Source organism: Triticum aestivum, chromosome 4D (genome assembly GCF_018294505.1).
Source record: "Triticum aestivum cultivar Chinese Spring chromosome 4D, IWGSC CS RefSeq v2.1, whole genome shotgun sequence".
In the NCBI taxonomy this organism is placed as follows: domain Eukaryota; kingdom Viridiplantae; phylum Streptophyta; class Magnoliopsida; order Poales; family Poaceae; genus Triticum; species Triticum aestivum.
This window is the reverse complement of record NC_057805.1, coordinates 335886459-335904140: the sequence shown is the minus strand read 5'-3', so window position 1 is coordinate 335904140 and position 17682 is coordinate 335886459. Positions and strand designations below refer to the sequence as shown.

Here is a 17682-nt window from a genome sequence, read left to right as displayed (position 1 = left end):
TGTTGTTGCAAGTTTTACGTGGCTGCTACGGGCTTAGCAAGAACCGTTCTTACCTACGCATCAAAACCACAACGATAGTTTGTCAAGTTGGTGCTGTTTTAACCTTCGCAAGGACTGGGCGTAGCCACACTCGGTTCAACTAAAGTGAGAGAGACAGACACCCGCCAGTCACCTTTAAGCAACGAGTGCTCGCAACGGTGAAACCAGTCTCGCGTAAGCGTACGCGTAATGTCGGTCCGGGCCGCTTCATCTCACAATACCGCCGAACCAAAGTATGACATGCTGGTAAGCAGTATGACTTATATCGCCCACAACTCACTTGTGTTCTACTCGTGCATAACATCAACGCATAAAACCAGGCTCGGATGCCACTGTTGGGGAACGTAGTAATTTCAAAAAAATCCTACGCACATGCAAGATCATGGTGATGCATAGCAACGAGAGGGGAGAGTGTTGTCCACGTACCCTCGTAGACTGAAAGCGGAAGCGTTAACACAACGCGGTTGATGTAGTCGTACGTCTTCACGATCCGACCGATCAAGTACCGAACGCACGGCACCTCCGAGTTCAGCACACGTTCAGCTCGATGACGTCCCTCGAACTCCGATCCAGCCGAGTGTTGAGGGAGAGTTTCGTCAGCACGACGGCGTGGTGACGATGATGATGTTCTATCGACGCAGGGCTTCGCCTAAGCACCGCTACGATATTATCGAGGTGTAATATGGTGGAGGGGGGCACCACGGCTAAAAGATCGTTGATCAATTGTGTGTCTAGAGGTGCCCCCCTGCCCCCGTATATAAAGGTGCAAGGGGGAGGCCGCCGGCCAAGGGAGGAGAGGCGCGCCAGGAGGAGTCCTACTCCTACCGGGAGTAGGACTCCCCCCTTTCCATGTTGGACTAGGAGAGGAAGGGGGAAAAGGTGGAGGGGAGGAAGGAAGGGGGGGCGCCGCCCCCCTCTCCTTGTCCTATTCGGACTGGGGGGGAGGGGCGCGCGGCCCTGCCCTGGCCTCCTCTCCTCTCTTCCACCTAGGCCCAATAAGGCCCATTAAGTTACCGGGGGGTTCCGGTAACCTCCCGGTACTCCGGAAAAATCCCGATTTCACCCTGAACACTTCCGATGTCCAAACATAGGCTTCCAATATATCAATCTTTATGTCTCGACCATTTCGAGACTCCTCGTCATGTCCGTGATCACATCCGGGACTCCGAACAACCTTCGGTACATCAAAACATATAAACTCATAATATAACTGTCATCGTAACGTTAAGCGTGCGGACCCTACGGGTTCGAGAACTATGTAGACATGACCGAGACACCTCTCCGGTCAATAACCAATAGCGGAACCTGGATGCTCATATTGGTTCCCACATATTCTACGAAGATCTTTATCGGTCAGACCGCATAACAACATACGTTGTTCCCTTTGTCATCGGTATGTTACTTGCCCGAGATTCGATCGTCGGTATCTCGATACCTAGTTCAATCTCGTTACCGGCAAGTCTCTTTACTCGTTCCGTAATACATCATCCCGCAACTAACTCATTAGTCACAATGCTTGCAAGGCTTATAGTGATGTGTATTACTGAGTGGGCCCAGAGATACCTCTCCGACAATCGGAGTGACAAATCCTAATCTCGAAATACGCCAACCCAACAAGTACCTTTGGAGACACCTGTAGAGCACCTTTATAATCACCCAGTTACGTTGTGACGTTTGGTAGCACACAAAGTGTTCCTCCGGTAAACGGGAGTTGCATAATCTCATAGTCATAGGAACATGTATAAGTCATGAAGAAAGCAATAGCAACATACTAAACGATCGAGTGCTAAGCTAACGGAATGGGTCAAGTTAATCACATCATTCTCCTAATGATGTGATCCCGTTAATCAAATGACAACTCATGTCTATGGCTAGGAAACATAACCATCTTTGATCAACAAGCTAGTCAAGTAGAGGCATACTAGTGACACTCTGTTTGTCTATGTATTCACACATGTATTATGTTTCCGGTTAATACAATTCTGGCATGAATAATAAACATTTATCATGATATAAGGAAATAAATAATAACTTTATTATTGCCTCTAGGGCATATTTCCTTCACCGGCCACCTGTGTGCAAAGCACGTCGGTAGAACCAGTCTCGCGTAAGCGTACGCGTAATATCGGTCCGGGCCGCTTCATCCAACAATACCGCCGAACCAAAGTGTGACATGCTGGTAAGCAGCATGACTTGTATCGCCCACAACTCACTTGTGTTGTACTCGTGCATATAACATCAACGCATAAAACCTGGCTCGGATGCCACTGTTGGGGAACGTAGTAATTTCAAAAAAATTCCTACAAACACACAGGATCATGGTGATGCATAGCAACGAGAGGGGAGAGTGTGTCCACGTACCCTCGTAGACCGAAAGCGGAAGCGTTAGCACAACGCGGTTGATGTAGTCGTACGTCTTCACGATCCGACCGATCCAAGTACCGAACGTACGGCACCTCCGACTTCAGCACACGTTCATCTCGATGACGTCCCGCGAACTCTGATCCAGCAGAGCTTCACGGGAGAGTTCCGTCAGCACGACGGCGTGGTGACGGTGATGATGTTGCTACCGACGCAGGGCTTCGCCTAAGCACCGCTACGATATGATCGAGGTGGAATATGGTGGAGGGGGGCACCGCACACGGCTAAGAGATCAAGAGATCAATTGTTGTGTCTATGGGGTGCCCCCCTCCTCCGTATATAAAGGGGGGAGGAGGAGAGGGCCGGCTTAGGGGAGAGGCGCACCCAAGGGGGGGCAATCCTACTCCAAGTAGGTTTGCCCCCCCCCCCCCTTTCCTATTCCAAGTAGGAGAAGGGGGAAGGGGGAGGTGGAGAGAAGGAAGGAGAAGGGGGGCCGCCGCCCCCTTCCCTTTCCCAATTCGGATTGGGGCAAGGGGGCCGCGCGCCACCTCCTGGCCTTCCTCTCTCCTTTCCACTAAGGCCCATAAGGCCCAATAGCTTCTCGGGGGGGTTCCGGTAACCCCCGGTACTCCGATAAATGTCCGAAACCTCCCGGAACCATTCCGGTGTTCAAACATAGTCGTCCAATATATCGTTCTTTACGTCTCGACCATTTCGAGACTCCTCGTCATGTCCGTGATCACATCCGGGACTCCGAACTACCTTCGGTACATCAAAACACATAAACTCATAATATAACCGTCATCAAACTTTAAGCGTGCGGACCCTACGGGTTCAAGAACTATGTAGACATGACCGAGACACGTCTCCGGTCAATAACCAATAGCGGAACCTGGATGCTCATATTGGCTCCCACATATTCTACGTTATCGGTCAAACCCCATAGCAACATACATTGTTCCCTTTGTCATCGGTATGTTACTTGCCCGAGATTCGATCATCGGTATCTCAATACGTAGTTAAATATCGTTACCGGCAAGTCTCTTTACTCGTTCCGTAATACATCATCCTGCAACTAACTCATTAGTTGCAATGCTTGCAAGGCTTAAGTGATGTGCATTACCGAGTGGGCCTAGAGATACCTCTCCGACAATCGGAGTGACAAATCCTAATCTCGAAATACGCCAACCCAACAAGTACCTTCGGAGACACCTGTAGAGCACCTTTATAATCACCCAGTTACGTTGTGACGTTTGGTAGCACACAAAGTGTTCCTCCGGTAAACGGGAGTTGCATAATCTCATAGTCATAGGAACATGTATAAGTCATGAAGAAAGCAATAGCAACATACTAAACGATCAAGTGATAAGCTAACGGAATGGATCAAGTCAATCACATCATTCTCATAATGATGTGTTCCCGTTAATCAAATGACAACTCATGTCTATGGCTAGGAAACATAACCATCTTTGATCAACGAGCTAGTCAAGTAGAGGCATACTAGTGACACTCTGTTTGTTTATGTATTCACACATGTATCATGTTTCCGATTAATACAATTATAGCATGAATAATAAACATTTATCATGATATAAGGAAATAAATAATAACTTTATTATTGCCTCTAGGGCATATTTCCTTCAAGTAGAACAAGAACCAAGCCTGTATCCCACCAAGTTTTTTTCTGTTGGGTGATGTCTTTTTATTTATTTAACAGAGTTGCACGGAAAATGAACATAGTTGCCTCAGTTTACTGTTCAAGTTGCCAGTTTTTCTCCCTGATCAGGGTTGCCCATGAACCTTAAGCACCTTATACTAGGATAGGAAAGAAATACAAGTAATTGAGGTAGGAATTGGCAACACCAAGGTTTTCTGCTTGGGTCATGATTTTTTTAATTACCAGAGTTGCACAAAAAATGAACATGGTTGCATAAAAAATGAACATATTTGGCTCAGGTCAAAGTACTTGATGCAGGAATAAGTAACAGTTCTGTGGTAAAAAAATTTAATCCAGTGTGAGTTGTACCTGTTGTCAAGTTGCAGTCGTTTAGGTGAGTCGGAAATTTTTTCTGTTCCGGCGGGATGCCTTGGTGAGAACGGAGGTATTTCGAAAGCGAGGGCTTGTCAATCAGTGGATGGTTGTGATCTGCAATAAAAGTGATAACCTCCCATCTGTCATCTTTAAGCTTCACCACCATCTTAGCACGGCATTTTGTTTGCTTCACAGTTTCTCGCTTTCTCTTCTTCTTGAAAGTGTGTTCCTCGGCATCCTCTTCAACATCTTGTTCAGGTGAACTCGGGCATGTAGTGTTTTTGCTTGACGAGGCAACATCCGGGATCCCAACCCTCTCTACTGGTTTGCGGAACTTGTTACAGCAGAATTGTTGTTTTTCCAGCACGCCTGTGTAGGCCTACCTGTAAGATGTATTTGACTTGATTGAAAAGCCCTCCATCAGAGTGTAGCGATTGTAGTGTTCCCTCGCATCCTCTAATGTGTCGAAGCGCATGCCAACATAAGGTTGTTGGGGCTGTGACCCAGCTTCTTCGTCTTCCAACTCATGTGCCTCATGAACTAAAGCATTAGCAGGAGCAACCATAGGTGGGGGAGCGGCAACACGATTGTCCGGGACATGAGTAGTGTTAGAGCCAACGTTGGGGTCAAGAGACTCACCAACCTCCTCCTCCAAATGTTGATGCTCCTGCTCATCCCCTGCATGCAAGAAGGGTGCACCCAACTCGACTGAAATGTTGATGGACTCTACATCAAGCGGTGGTTCATTCAGATCAATCATCATGAACAATCAACCTGCAACAAACTGTGTGTTAGCCCACCACAAAAGCATGCATGACCTTTTTGAACAAACTAGTTGTAGAATATAAAGGAGCAACTATAAACACTTGTTTGGGCAACTATAAAGTTAAACAGAGGCAATTTCTATCTTCTTTTTTCTCAAAAGTTTCTTGTTTCTTCTTTTTTCTTATATGTTTTATGTTTCTACCAGTATGACACATATATATATAGCAGCAAAGATTTGTTTTACATGACATGCGTTGATTCATTTGTGCCTTTTTTCAGCATCAGATTACAACTTTTGATGATGGGAAACAATGTGCATATCTGACGGAGAGCTTACCAGGAGCAGGAGGCCTATCATTTGGTGTAGTTTATGTCTTTATTTTTTTAGTGAGACCATATGGAATGTAGCAAAGTATCTTAGTGTGGGATTATTCGAATCTGTTTGTCACGTGTCCTTTGTTTTGTGCATTTGTCGTTTGTGTCTTTTTTTAGCGAGAACCATACTGATATGGCAAAAGTTATGCGTTAACACATGCAAGTTAATACTTTCTACCCCTGCTTATAACATGAGTTTTATGTTCTTGATAGTACATGCTTTAATGCACAAGGAAGTTACATGTGTTTTAGTACTAGAGTTGCCATGTTCTTACATCTGGTAGAGGCAACTCTAGAATTTCTGAACAGCTATGCTTGCACAGCTCTTTTTTACCAGAGTTGCTTCAAAAATGAACATAGTTGCTTCAGTTAACTGTTCGAGTTGTCAGTTTTGTTTCCTAATCAGGGTCACTCATGAACCCCAAGCACCTTATACTAGGATAGGAAAGAAAGCCAAGCAGGTTTCAATGCATACAATATAGAGAAATTATGTTTTGGTGTTGCAATGCACCTGCAAAACTATGCAATGGTCCTGCATTTTGTTTCGCACTAGAGTTGCCCTATTTTTTATTGGTGTTGCTTTTTTTGTATCATAACAGTTGCTCAAGATGCATGCCATGCATAGGGTTGGCTCAAAGCGGTCTACAAGTTGCTTTTTCACCAGATCAAAAGAACGAACTAAACACTGGACTAGTTGATGTTCAAGCAGGGAAGGGCTAGGGTGGTTGAGTAGGGAAGAGAGAGGAGTTGGGTGGAGGTGGTGCTTACCTTTTTGGGGGGAGGTAGGTCTCTTTTTTTCTCCAGATCTGATTTTTGGAGCAAGAAGGAGGAAGGAGGTGTTCTTGCGTCGGCTTTGTTCTTCAAGACACCATAGATGGGGCAGATCTTGTTTAGAGGAAGAAAGGAGGAGCAAGGAGGAAGAAGGGGACCCTTGTGTGGGCTTGTCCTTCAAGGAAAAGGGCGGAGGGGGTTGTGTGAGGCGTCCGCAAGGGAGCGTGGGCGGGGGTGCAGGTAGGGGGTGGGGACCGAAGCTTGGGCGACGACAGGTGTGACGAAGTGGGGGCCAGGGGGACCAGGTGTGATCGGGGCGCGCGCGCGATCCACCCGTGATTCGCGCGGGCTTGGATAGGTCGATTTCGCGCGGGGGGGGGGGTCCTTTCCTCTTTCGGCTGTATGGTCGCGCGCGCGGGCCGCTCCGTCCTTTTCTGAGAGAGCGCTCGGTGCTGCGATCGGGGGCCCGTGCGCCAGCAAGCCACATCCCGGAATAAAAGGGTTTTCGACAATGTGGCCTCGTTGCCATCTATCGTGCTCCATGTGGAAACTAGCTAGAGCTCGTGTAGAGGTGGATGTAGTGAGATAAATGTTTGGGTGCGAGTGGTGAGGTCTGACTTTTTGTTACACCTCTTGTAATTAGTTGCCCTGTAATTATGCGTTAAACCTTCCCCCCCCCCCATCTTAATTACAGCCCTACTAATTTATTCAGTTTTTTCCCTCCTGTTTTGTTGCCCTACTAATTTATTCAGTTTTTTTCAGTGGATCTTCGTACCTCTTTTTAAAATTCAATTTCATTTTCACTTGGCAGCTATGAAGAAGAGCAATCACATGTTTGACATTTTTAGTTGCTGAATTTGAAAAAAAAATCTCCATAGCTCAGGTGAATTTGAATTTGGAACTAAAATTTTACATGTTTCTAGAGGGTCACCTCTCCACCACACTGTATTTTTCAGAATTTTTGAAACATTTGAAAAAATAGTTTTACCAGTTTCCACCAAATCTTGGTTTTCATTGGATACCTTCTCTATCTTAGAGTTCTCCTTACTAGTAACTTGTATGGGTTCTGACAAATATAATTAGTTTTAATGAAACCAGAGAAAAAATAAAAACGCATATGTGGCTAGTCCAGTTAGCATCAAATATGGGGAAGAAATTAAAATGTGTCACAAACTTGCCTACATTGGGTATAAATTGAGAATTTTCACTAAATGGGGTAATATCTGTCACAAACATGAATTTTGTGGGTAAAAGATGGAATTCACTCTTTTATTCACATAGTGGTACTTGTGTGGACTTTGGGGTGAACAGTATCATGTGCTCAGAAGCCACAATTTTTTTTCACAGCCCTCATTTCAACACATTTCATCGTGGAAATTTTTACAGATGTACATCATGCCTCCATATATATCTGTATTTTTCAGAATTTTTAAAAATGTAAAAATGTAGAAACTTGATGCTAAGCTGGATGGCCAGATAGAAGGCGTGGCTACCTGTAGGATAGAAAATCCAGACTTACTTAGGTTCGTTAGTTCAACAAACCAGAAACCAGATAGGGCTAGCAGGATCACCATAGCTCACGTTATTATCGCACATTGTATATTTCCATATTAACTTGAACACCGCCAAAAAAAAAACTTGAACGGAAAAATAAAACTCACAATGCTCATGTATATCTACATATTAACTTGAACATGAATTTACATCACCATAAATCACTTTATTACCGATGTACATCATAATTAAGCTTTTCTTTTATAACTTACATCATAATTAACCTGAACAGACAGATGAAACAGCCCTATGTTCATGTATATCGGTATAGGATCCCCGAAAGGAGACATACAATCTATCAATTGTCATCACCCTGCACCATCTTAATCTTGTCGTCGCCCCCTTCATCCAGCTCGAAATCGCCGGAGTTGTAGGTGACACCGTTGCCAGCCTCCACCACCTGTTGTACGATTGGGTAGTCACGGCCCAGCCCTTGGCAAATCTTGGGAGGATGGCCCTTGTACGCCTTGCAGACGTAAGCTTCGAAGTTCTCGTAGTCCTGAAACAAACAAGCTCATCATGACTCAAAAACTAGCGTATGCTCATATGGTGAAATTAGGACATGAAGCTGAGGAAACAGTTGGTAAAATGGAAAATCGTCCATCATGATTGGATCTAAAACTTGAGAAGAGTGGTTGTTGCTTACCTCGTACAGCGGCTGGCCATCAACCACCACCCATGGAACGTACTTGTGCGGGGGCACAAGCGCATCAGTCTGTTTCCCATACTTGAGCGAAAGCTAGATGGAGCAAGCAAAATACGAACACTGTGGTTAGCAATATTGCCTATAAAATGTATGTGACGATACAACGCAGAGGCAAAGGGAACGGACCTTGTGGCCTTGATCACTGTTGTAGCACTCCATGACAGGCTTGGGGTCAAGCCCCTGTTTCTGGAAGCACGACTCCCATTCCTCGCGCTTGCGGTTCATCACCAGGTCCTCCACGCAGTTGATGAAACCGAAATGCACATTCTGCAACCAATGACAAGTAGCTATCATATCAAAGAGTATGTGTAACAAAATTCTCCAGACTTGTAGCAGAACTGTCTAAATTTGAGGTGAGAACTCGGACCTTGGGAACCAACGACAGCTAGCTAATGACTATTCAAATTTACACATGTGTAATATACATTCATACAAACATGTTGATTTGTTTTCAGAATTTTTTGAAACTTCAAAATAGCATTTTGGCACAGTTCAAAAAATAGGGCTCCAATGCACCCAGGTTCCAAAGTGACTTTTTGCTATTCTATACTACTATAACTGATACAAAGTTCACGTTGTAATTAATGTATCATAGTACATCCTATTCTTTTCTGAGAACTTAATGTAGTTGCAACAATACGTTGGTGGTGAAGCTGTGAGCAGAGATTATGATGAGATGTGGATGAATTACCAAATCCGGCCAGGCGTCGATGGCACAAGCCTCCACGTTGTTCAGAAGGCATTCATCGGGGCCATGCTGCAACAAGCCAAAAACCCAACATTAGTATGAGCACCAACACCATCCACCGCCAAATAGTCAGTAATTAGACAATACTAGTTAGAAAGTACTCAGAACTAAGTACACACCCAGGATCCCCGACTGAACAAAGAAACATCAACAATAACCAAAGGAAGAACAGAGAAACGGATCGGGCGCGCGGCGATGGCACACCTGACAGGTGATGGCACCATGCGCGTCCACCTTGGCATTGCCGTAGGGGACGAGGGTGAGGTCCGCGGCATCAAGGAGTCCATCCTTAAAGACTCTGGTGAGGCTGTTCACCACGAAGTGCGCTGAGAAGGGGCACAGCGACTCATAGTAGAGCGCCATGCTCACCTTCCCGCTCCCCGCCGTGACGACGCCACCATTGGCGCTCGCAGAGGAGGTGCTGAGCAGCAGGAGTAGCACGGGGAGGAGGAGGAAACGGTGGGGGCGGGTGGTCATGGGGTTTGCTCCTCCGGTCGATCAATGCACAGAGGATCAATGTGCAGAGAAGATGGTGGAGCCTTGGAGTGAGTGCAGGAGCTTGGCAATGAGGGGTTTATATTGGCGATTAGGGTGATGCACGGGTGGCCACGTGTGCAGTGAGGTGGTTTAAAGGACAAACTAGAATTGCTCAGCTGTGCGTGGCGATGTGGTGCATATTTGATATGGTGAAATGATGAGTGGTTCCCACCATTTCATCTTATGAGCATCTGCACGATAAAATGGCAGAAAGGGTATCTAGATGCATTTGTAAAACTAAAACTATTGCACATCCAAATGAACCTTGTTTCTTCAGGAAGAGTTTCCATTCTAGGCAAGAAGCACCAAGTGTGGTACACATTTAGATCGCGTAAACCAGATGGTAAGCAACTTGTTGAGGATTGTTAGTGGCGTTTCCAAAAGCTAGCAAATACAAAATCTCAATGGAAGTGGCTTGCAATGAATTATAGTAACCCTTCCCTAAGCTGAAAACTGCAAGAGAACTCTAGGGTAGGAGCAAGGGCCGGTAGTGGAGCGAGCCTAACTTGTGGTCTGCCCAAAAACCAGGCCATTAATCACCGTAGGAACACATGATTGTAGGCGACGGTTGCAAAGCATGTTCTCCTCCTCTTTTAGAATCATCACAAACCATGATCGTGGGTAGTGGGCTGGTGGGTTAGCACGCTATGGCATTACTCGTTGAGATCTGAGAGAGAAGTCGTTTTAGCTCTAGTGTAAGTAAGACAATTAGACAAGGCAGCCAGGTGCGTGCGCTTGTCTTGTTCATAGTACAAAAAGATTCAGTTATTTCTTCGTACTCCCTCCGTCCGGAAATACTCGTCGGAGGAATGGGTATATCTAGATGTATTTTAGTTTTAGATACATTCATTTTTATGCATTTCTCCGACAAGTATTTCCGGACGGAGGGAGTACAAGGCAGAAACAAACAGAAAGGGAAACAATAGCAAATGGGCCGCGCTAAATAGAGCCTACGGCAAACGCGGCAGGACGGCGACTGATTAGCAGCAAGCATACACGCCTTGGCCGCTATGCTGCCACGCTGCTGCCACCACTACCGTTCAAAGTACCTCTGACAGCAAAATCAAGAAACTAGCTTTGGAATTGGCCCAAGGCAAGAGCACAGGATATTCGTCGCAGAGTAATTCAGTGCCACTCTAGCTAGGAATCGATTTTGAGCCGGATGGTTCATGGGGAATTAGAATTAATTGGGGATTGAATGACTGAAATACTACTGTACTACTGTCTACTACTCCCTCTGTTCCTAAATATAAGTCTTGTCTTTTTGAGATTTTAAATAGATTACCACATACGGATGTATATAGACATATTCTAGAGTGTAGATTCACTCATTTTGCTTTGCTTTGTATGTAGTCACTTGTTGAAATCTCTAGAAAGACCTATATTTTGGAACGGAGGGAGTACTAGCTAACTGCAGCACCTGGCAGGAGATGGTGTTGTTGGCGCCGTGGACGTGGGCGTTGCCGTAGGGGACGAGCAGGAGGTCGACGGCGTGGATGAGGCCGCTGTCGAAGATCCCGGCGAGGCGGGTGACGATGAAGCGCGAGCAGTAGGGGCAGAGCGACTCGTAGTAGAGCGCCAGGGATACCTTGGGCGGCCCCGCGGCGGCCGGCGGCAGGAGGGCGCCGAGGATGGCCGGCAGGAGCAGGACGAAGCGGAGGGCGCGACGGGAACCGGCCATGGCGCGCGGGGGGATCGCGTCCGTCCCGAGCGGAGTTCTCCTCTCCTGGTCAACGGGGAGCGGTAAGTTTTTTGTGTCTCGACTCGATGGGTATAGACGGGATCACGGGAACATACGTGCGTGCGTGCGTGCCGGAAGGAAGGAAGGAAGTTCACGGCTGGATGATGTCTCTGATGTTTTGGGACGTGTCACGATTCCGTCGTCAAGCAGGAGAGCTGTCTGTGAGGCCAACTCGATGCGCCATCTTGTGAATAGGTGATCGCCATCAAGTTTGGACACCATTTTGTTTTGTGAAGCACCTGGCCTAGAGAGGCACACCATCTTTCAGCTCCACATACCAGAATCAGTCCGTCCGTGTGACTGGATGATCCCCTGATTTCCTGGTTGATAATGTAACAATTGTGAGCTAAATAAAGGTTAATTTCCTGTCCAAGAAAAGTTGTACTGCCTCAACTCAACAGGTCCAGAGCTGAGCAGTTGTCACCAAAGCACAAGTGTATGGAGCTGATCCAACTGCAGATAGCTACACACAAGACTGGCAAAGCCTCCCCCAAAAATTGTACCTGAACTGGACAGGTCCATAGCTGAGCAGTGGTCACCGGTACAAGTGGATACAGAGTTCATCCCTTCCCAGTACAGACAAAAACAGGAGCCACACACACACACACAAAATCCCGACCGAAAAGATAAAGGAGCAACACAAAACTGGCAAAACCTAGCTTCCGCAAAAAAAAATCAGTCACAAACACATCACGGCCAAGGAATGCAATCTCACAGGGCAAAGCAGGGGGTGTAACAAATGAATCTTTTCTCTGTCCACAAAAATCTTAATCAAATACAGTTAACAGAAACCAGCGCATGCCTCTTCGCAGTGAACAAAACACCTCGCAAGCATGCGCGATCGGAGCTCTACCACGTGGTCATAGTTCACGGTCAAACTCTACAGCCTACGGCAAACCTCTGGGAAGCGGTTCCAGCTTCCAGCTACATCTGCTTATAACCTATATTTAGTGATATAGTCCTAATATACAAGTCTAAAGGGAAGGGGTAGGGCACAAAGCAAGCTGCCCTCAAGCAGAGATCACGCGTACGTCGTCCCAGCGCAAGAACTTCGTGGCTGCCACATAACTCATTGCCTCTTGGGCTCCTCACCGGGAACTTCAGCAAAGCAGACAGGGCATACCTACAGAGCAAATGCATACTCCTGTCAGATAAAGAGGCAGGGGGTAGAAACAAGAAGCGGATACAGGTTGTTCCCTTTCGTTAGCGCTGACCTTGTTGATGGTAAGCCATTTTGTCACGCAGCTGGCATGGTACACATGCTTGCAGGGGAGCGCCATCTGCAGATCCCCTCTCCGATACTCCATTTGACAGATCACACACCTGTTTGTTACCCATATGAAAGTTCTAAAAGTTATCTTCCTTTCCATTTAAGAATCGGGTTGCTGTAACTGTGTCCTCTACAGGTAAGCAGAAACAGAATATTGCACTCAAGATGCAGCATCGTGTCGATGCAGACAGAACTACTCCTACTATGGTATGCTTCAAAAGATAAGGTAAACCTGCCTAACCGAAAACTAAAAGCCTAAACCTACAGTGGCCTACAGCATGCCAAGAGGGCACGCATAAAGTAGGGCAAAGTCATAGTCCAGAACTGATGGTGTAAGAGAATGCAGCAAGATCTAACCTTTCACGGCGTTTTTTCTTCCTTGAAAATAAACCACACTTGAATTTGGTGACTGGAAGTGCTGAAATGCTTTCTTGGGAGAGACCCCGACTTTGGGTTCCAACTGCCTCGCCCAAATCCAACAATTCCTGTCAACAAAAACTTGTAAGCGAACCAAGTTCCAGAAATAATAAGATGAGACAAACAAAACTAGCAATGAAACGAATGATTAATGGATAAAGAGCTTAACCATTGAAGAGTATTGTACTATTGTTAGTTGAATAGTTCCAGTGCATGGAATGGAACAAAAGAAAAGCAGTGTGATGTGTGGATGTATATATCTACTAGTGGCTTTACAAGCATGTACTTTCAGATAAGCACAGCAAAAATACTGCTAAGTGATTATTCAAGTAACAAATTTTTTCTTCATCTCAAGTCACATCATCCTTGATGTCCAGTATTTTGGTCCTCAAAGCACCCAAATAAGAACAATAAAGTGATCAATCCAATTGTGCATGGTGTAATCACTGCAGACTTTTACCTATCTAGCTGAACCCAAACATATAAATCAGATGCAGAAGATGACACATATATCAAGTGGGTTTTACATGAAACAGCGAGCATAAGAGCATGGTTACACAAGTCATGCAAGAGAAGTCATTAACCTCATATGTCATGTTGTCAGGATCAATGCTGTCTTGCCAAACAACCTGGAAATAAAACAGTATTATATTTCAGTGAATCAATGAGGAAATACCTTTTGGGTAGATGAGAAATAAGTGTACACATGAAACATGGAAACAAATAAACAATGTTATCGCATTGTTCTGGTGGGATATGGTCAGGTATCAAGTTAATGTTTGGTGGGGGGGGGGGGGGGGGGGGATACATGGCATATAGCCTACTATCACATTCACAGGACAATACTAGTCAGTTAAATAAACATAAGCCTGCTCGAAAAACTCATTTACCTGAGGACTGCTTGAATTTTGGTGCACAGGTTGTTGGATGCCTGCAAGTGAAAACTAAATCAGAGTGCCAAAGTAAAGATGTATCGTTGAAGCAACTGTTTGGCTAGCAGGTAAAGGTTCAAATTTTATAAATTGTCGGTTACTGTTTATGTGGTACCTAAATGCGTAAGAATCCATTAAGAACATCGCATGTGCCGATCCAGTGCCGCGGTTTATGTACAGTTTGTATTCCAAAATAGGCACTAGTCAGATAACTAGTACTCCCTCCGTCCCAAAATAAGTATCATGGTTTTAGTTCAGTACCATGACCAAGTCTAACAAGTTTGCAGTAATCTGTAAATGCATAACGAAATAACCACAGGATTATAACGACAAACAGGTATTCTAAACCCACTTCCGAACTTCTGTTTTCTTTCCTCATGTAAGCATCTGACCAACTGTGCTCCAATTGGTCAACATTAGCAACGAATCCGATCATACAATGCCGATCACTAATAGTCTGACACTAACAAACTTCCTATATTATATAACTAACAGTAAGCAAATTTTATGTGCTACTAGTCCTCTTAGAAAGGAAGAGCAAAAGCGTGGAAGAAAAATAGCCAATGAAGTGTGTTAATGCAGGTATAGCATAAGTGGCTGATGGAACCAGCCTGTAACCATGCCCAACGATACACTAATTGCAGGTATAGCATAAGTGGCTGACTGAACCAGCCTGTAACCATGTCCAACGATACACTAATTGCAGGTACAGCATATTGCTGACTTGAATAATATTGTAATTGATCCTTAGTACCTAACCAGAGATGTTTATGTAGCTGATATCCCAGAATAATGATGATTTCAACTCCATCCTAAAATAATGATTATTTCAACTTCCAAAAACCATATCTCCAAAGTACTGAACTTACGTTCCTCGGTAGTAGAACTTGCATTTGCATGAGGAGCTTCAGCACCCTGCAGGACTATGTTGGGGGAGTCGGTACTGTTTACAGGCATGGGGTTATCCCAAATTCTGCGTCCACTATCTGCTCTATGCATGTAGTCATTCATGTCATACACATGTCCATAGCTATAGTAATTTCCTGCACCAGAATATCCATATTTATACGAGTTTGTCTGCATCATCGTCCAGTATGGATTAGCCTGCACATTAACAACAAATAAGCGTGGAATGCAAAAGAAACGATAACAATGGATGAAAGCATGAAACAGTGACTAAAGTATAATGATCGACAGTATTATAGTCTTTGAATGATGTGCCGGTGAGCTTTCGGAAATCATCGCCCATTGTTGAGTGACTCTATTTCTTCTTTCTTTTTCTTAAAATGAAGGTGCTTATTAGACTTGTGAGAAAAATATGTAGATTCATGAGGCGTGTAAACTGCTAAAATTTGAAATTTGGAATCACCAAATTCTTAAGTATCATTTTTAATTATAAAGTAGCTGAATATATAAAGAGTGACCTTTGCCAAAGCCACAAGCCACGTAATATTACATGGTGGATATATGTACATCATTACCAAAGTACTCCCTCCGTTCACAAATATAAAGATGTTTTGGATATTTCAATATGGACTACATATGGCTAAAATGAGTGAACAAGCACACTAAAACACGTCTATATACATCCGATTCAGAAAAAAGTTAGAACATCTTATATTTATGAACGGAGGGAGTAGTGAGAAATCTAACAATACAGTGAAGGGTTTGAGGAAATGGAAGAAACTAGCTGTTGCACTAAAAGACAATTACAATCTATTGTACCTGATCCTGGAAGGCATCGGCAAGAGCAAAATCAGCTTGAGCATATGTGAGGCCTTCAAAAAAATCCATGAAGCTCTCGGTGATGGTGTATGGATATCCAGTGTTTATGTAGTGGAGTTCCATCTGTCGACTCCCGTTCATCCTTTCCGACGGATCATCAACCTACAACAAAACAAGCCAAAAAAAAACTTCATTAAACTTCACTGATAGAAATGAAAAACAAATTGAAACACGCATCGAAGTTGGGACACGGCAGAATTGAGTTAGCCGAAGATCAAACAGTGGGGAACAGATACATCGTATGAGGTGTGTAATAGGCATAGTGATCTTTTGACTGAACCAACACCTGAAGGAGTTAAACAACACTGCAGATCTTGCTCCATCTTAGTTAAAAGCAATAGATCAGTCATTATCACTGGATTGCCCTCGGCTATGGAACTCGCAGAGCTGAACTGTGCATTCATACCACAGTGGCCTGCTATTTACCATTCTACCGTAAAATGATACTATGACAGAAGTGGTCCTTTTGTCACCACTGGTACAATGCACATTTTTCTTCCAAAACCAAAAAAACTACCAGCACGATGCAGGAACCAATGCACGATCCAGCCAGAAACAATGCCAAGAATAGAATCGAGGGAGGCCTCCGCTCGGAGCATCGAAAGTAAAATAAAACAAGAACTGAGGAGAGGCAAATCGAGGCATCGAGCTTCCGCCGAGGGGCGGATCTAGATGGCGTGCCGGGTGCGGACCGGAAGACAGAGAAATTGTGAAGGTCAGTGGGATCTGGCTAGTCGCTGGAAGAAAACAAGCTCATACCTCAAACTCAATGGCCAAAGACTGCGGACGGAGTGGAGGCAGGAGGGACGCGATGTGGCGACGAGGAAGAAAGGGAACGTCAATGGCGGCGTCCCGCGTGAGAGGCGGATGGGGGTGGAGAGGGAGAGGGGTTGGGGGAGGGGGAAGGGGGAGGATAGAGGTTTGAGGCACGGCAGGGCAGGCGGTGGTACACTGTAGGTCTGCAGCTAGCCTGTGGGAGAGATGGAGCAGAGCAGCCTTGGGCGGAGTGAGACTGCTGAGAAGAGGAAAGGAAGGCACGGGACGGTGGAGAGAAATACGGAAGGGCTAAATTTGTAATCGGGTAAACATTCGGTACTGTTTAAGTAATACAGCGGCTGATGGAGTGGTTTCTTCGTAGGCTTTTGAAATTTTGAGTATAATATACCACTAGTCCTAAAATTATTAGGGTATTATGAAAATGCACACCTAGATCCTAAAAGTTTGCTAAGGGTGTTAGCAGCAATCCTATCCGCGTTGCATTAGATTTGGCCTGCACGGGTGGCAGGTTGATCCTTGACATGCGGTGACTTTTTACGCGCGCGCACCCGCTCCCCTTCGTCCTAAAAAGGTTCTCTCTTCTAATTTTATGGCCCTCCTCTTTGCACAAAACCTACGCGGATGTCGTCTAGCAATCTATTGGACGAAGCCTTTCATCCCATTCCCCTGATCCTCTCGCATGAGCCTGTCACTGCCGGTCTTGCTCTCCCACGCTGTGGGCCCGGACCCCCTCCCCACACGGCGACGACTGCCTTCCTTGAAGGGCGCGGTGCTAACAGCGCACGCTGGAGGGTGGCGATGGTAGCAAGCAGGCATGCTAGCTCCGTCCTCCTCCTTCCACCCGACAGAACAAGTCTGGAAGGCTTAGTCCG

At 45.4% G+C, this 17682-nt stretch overlaps 2 protein-coding genes across 3 annotated transcripts; both read right to left on the bottom strand.

Moving 5' to 3' along the window:
• Positions 1-7977: 7977 nt before the first annotated feature.
• On the bottom strand, positions 7978-11685 carry LOC123097750 (gamma-interferon-responsive lysosomal thiol protein). Of its 2 annotated transcripts, none has more exons than XM_044519572.1 (5): positions 11309-11685; positions 9295-9360; positions 8730-8870; positions 8544-8636; positions 7978-8396 (listed from the first exon to the last, which is right to left on the bottom strand). In XM_044519572.1, the coding sequence occupies exons 1-5, from the start codon at positions 11567-11569 to the stop codon at positions 8196-8198; spliced, it is 762 nt and encodes a 253-aa protein (XP_044375507.1). In that variant the 5' UTR covers positions 11570-11685; the 3' UTR covers positions 7978-8195. The 2 variants fall into 2 exon arrangements, with proteins under 2 accessions (XP_044375507.1, XP_044375506.1); XM_044519571.1 differs by lacking the exon at positions 11309-11685 and adding an exon at positions 9556-10408.
• A 675-nt stretch (positions 11686-12360) lies between these two features.
• LOC123097752 (E3 ubiquitin-protein ligase BIG BROTHER) lies at positions 12361-17058 on the bottom strand. The gene is made up of 8 exons (XM_044519573.1): positions 16793-17058; positions 15974-16135; positions 15118-15352; positions 14207-14247; positions 13901-13945; positions 13257-13384; positions 12844-12952; positions 12361-12752 (listed from the first exon to the last, which is right to left on the bottom strand). The coding sequence occupies exons 2-8, from the start codon at positions 16112-16114 to the stop codon at positions 12699-12701; spliced, it is 753 nt and encodes a 250-aa protein (XP_044375508.1). The 5' UTR covers positions 16115-16135; positions 16793-17058; the 3' UTR covers positions 12361-12698.
• Positions 17059-17682: the final 624 nt, after the last annotated feature.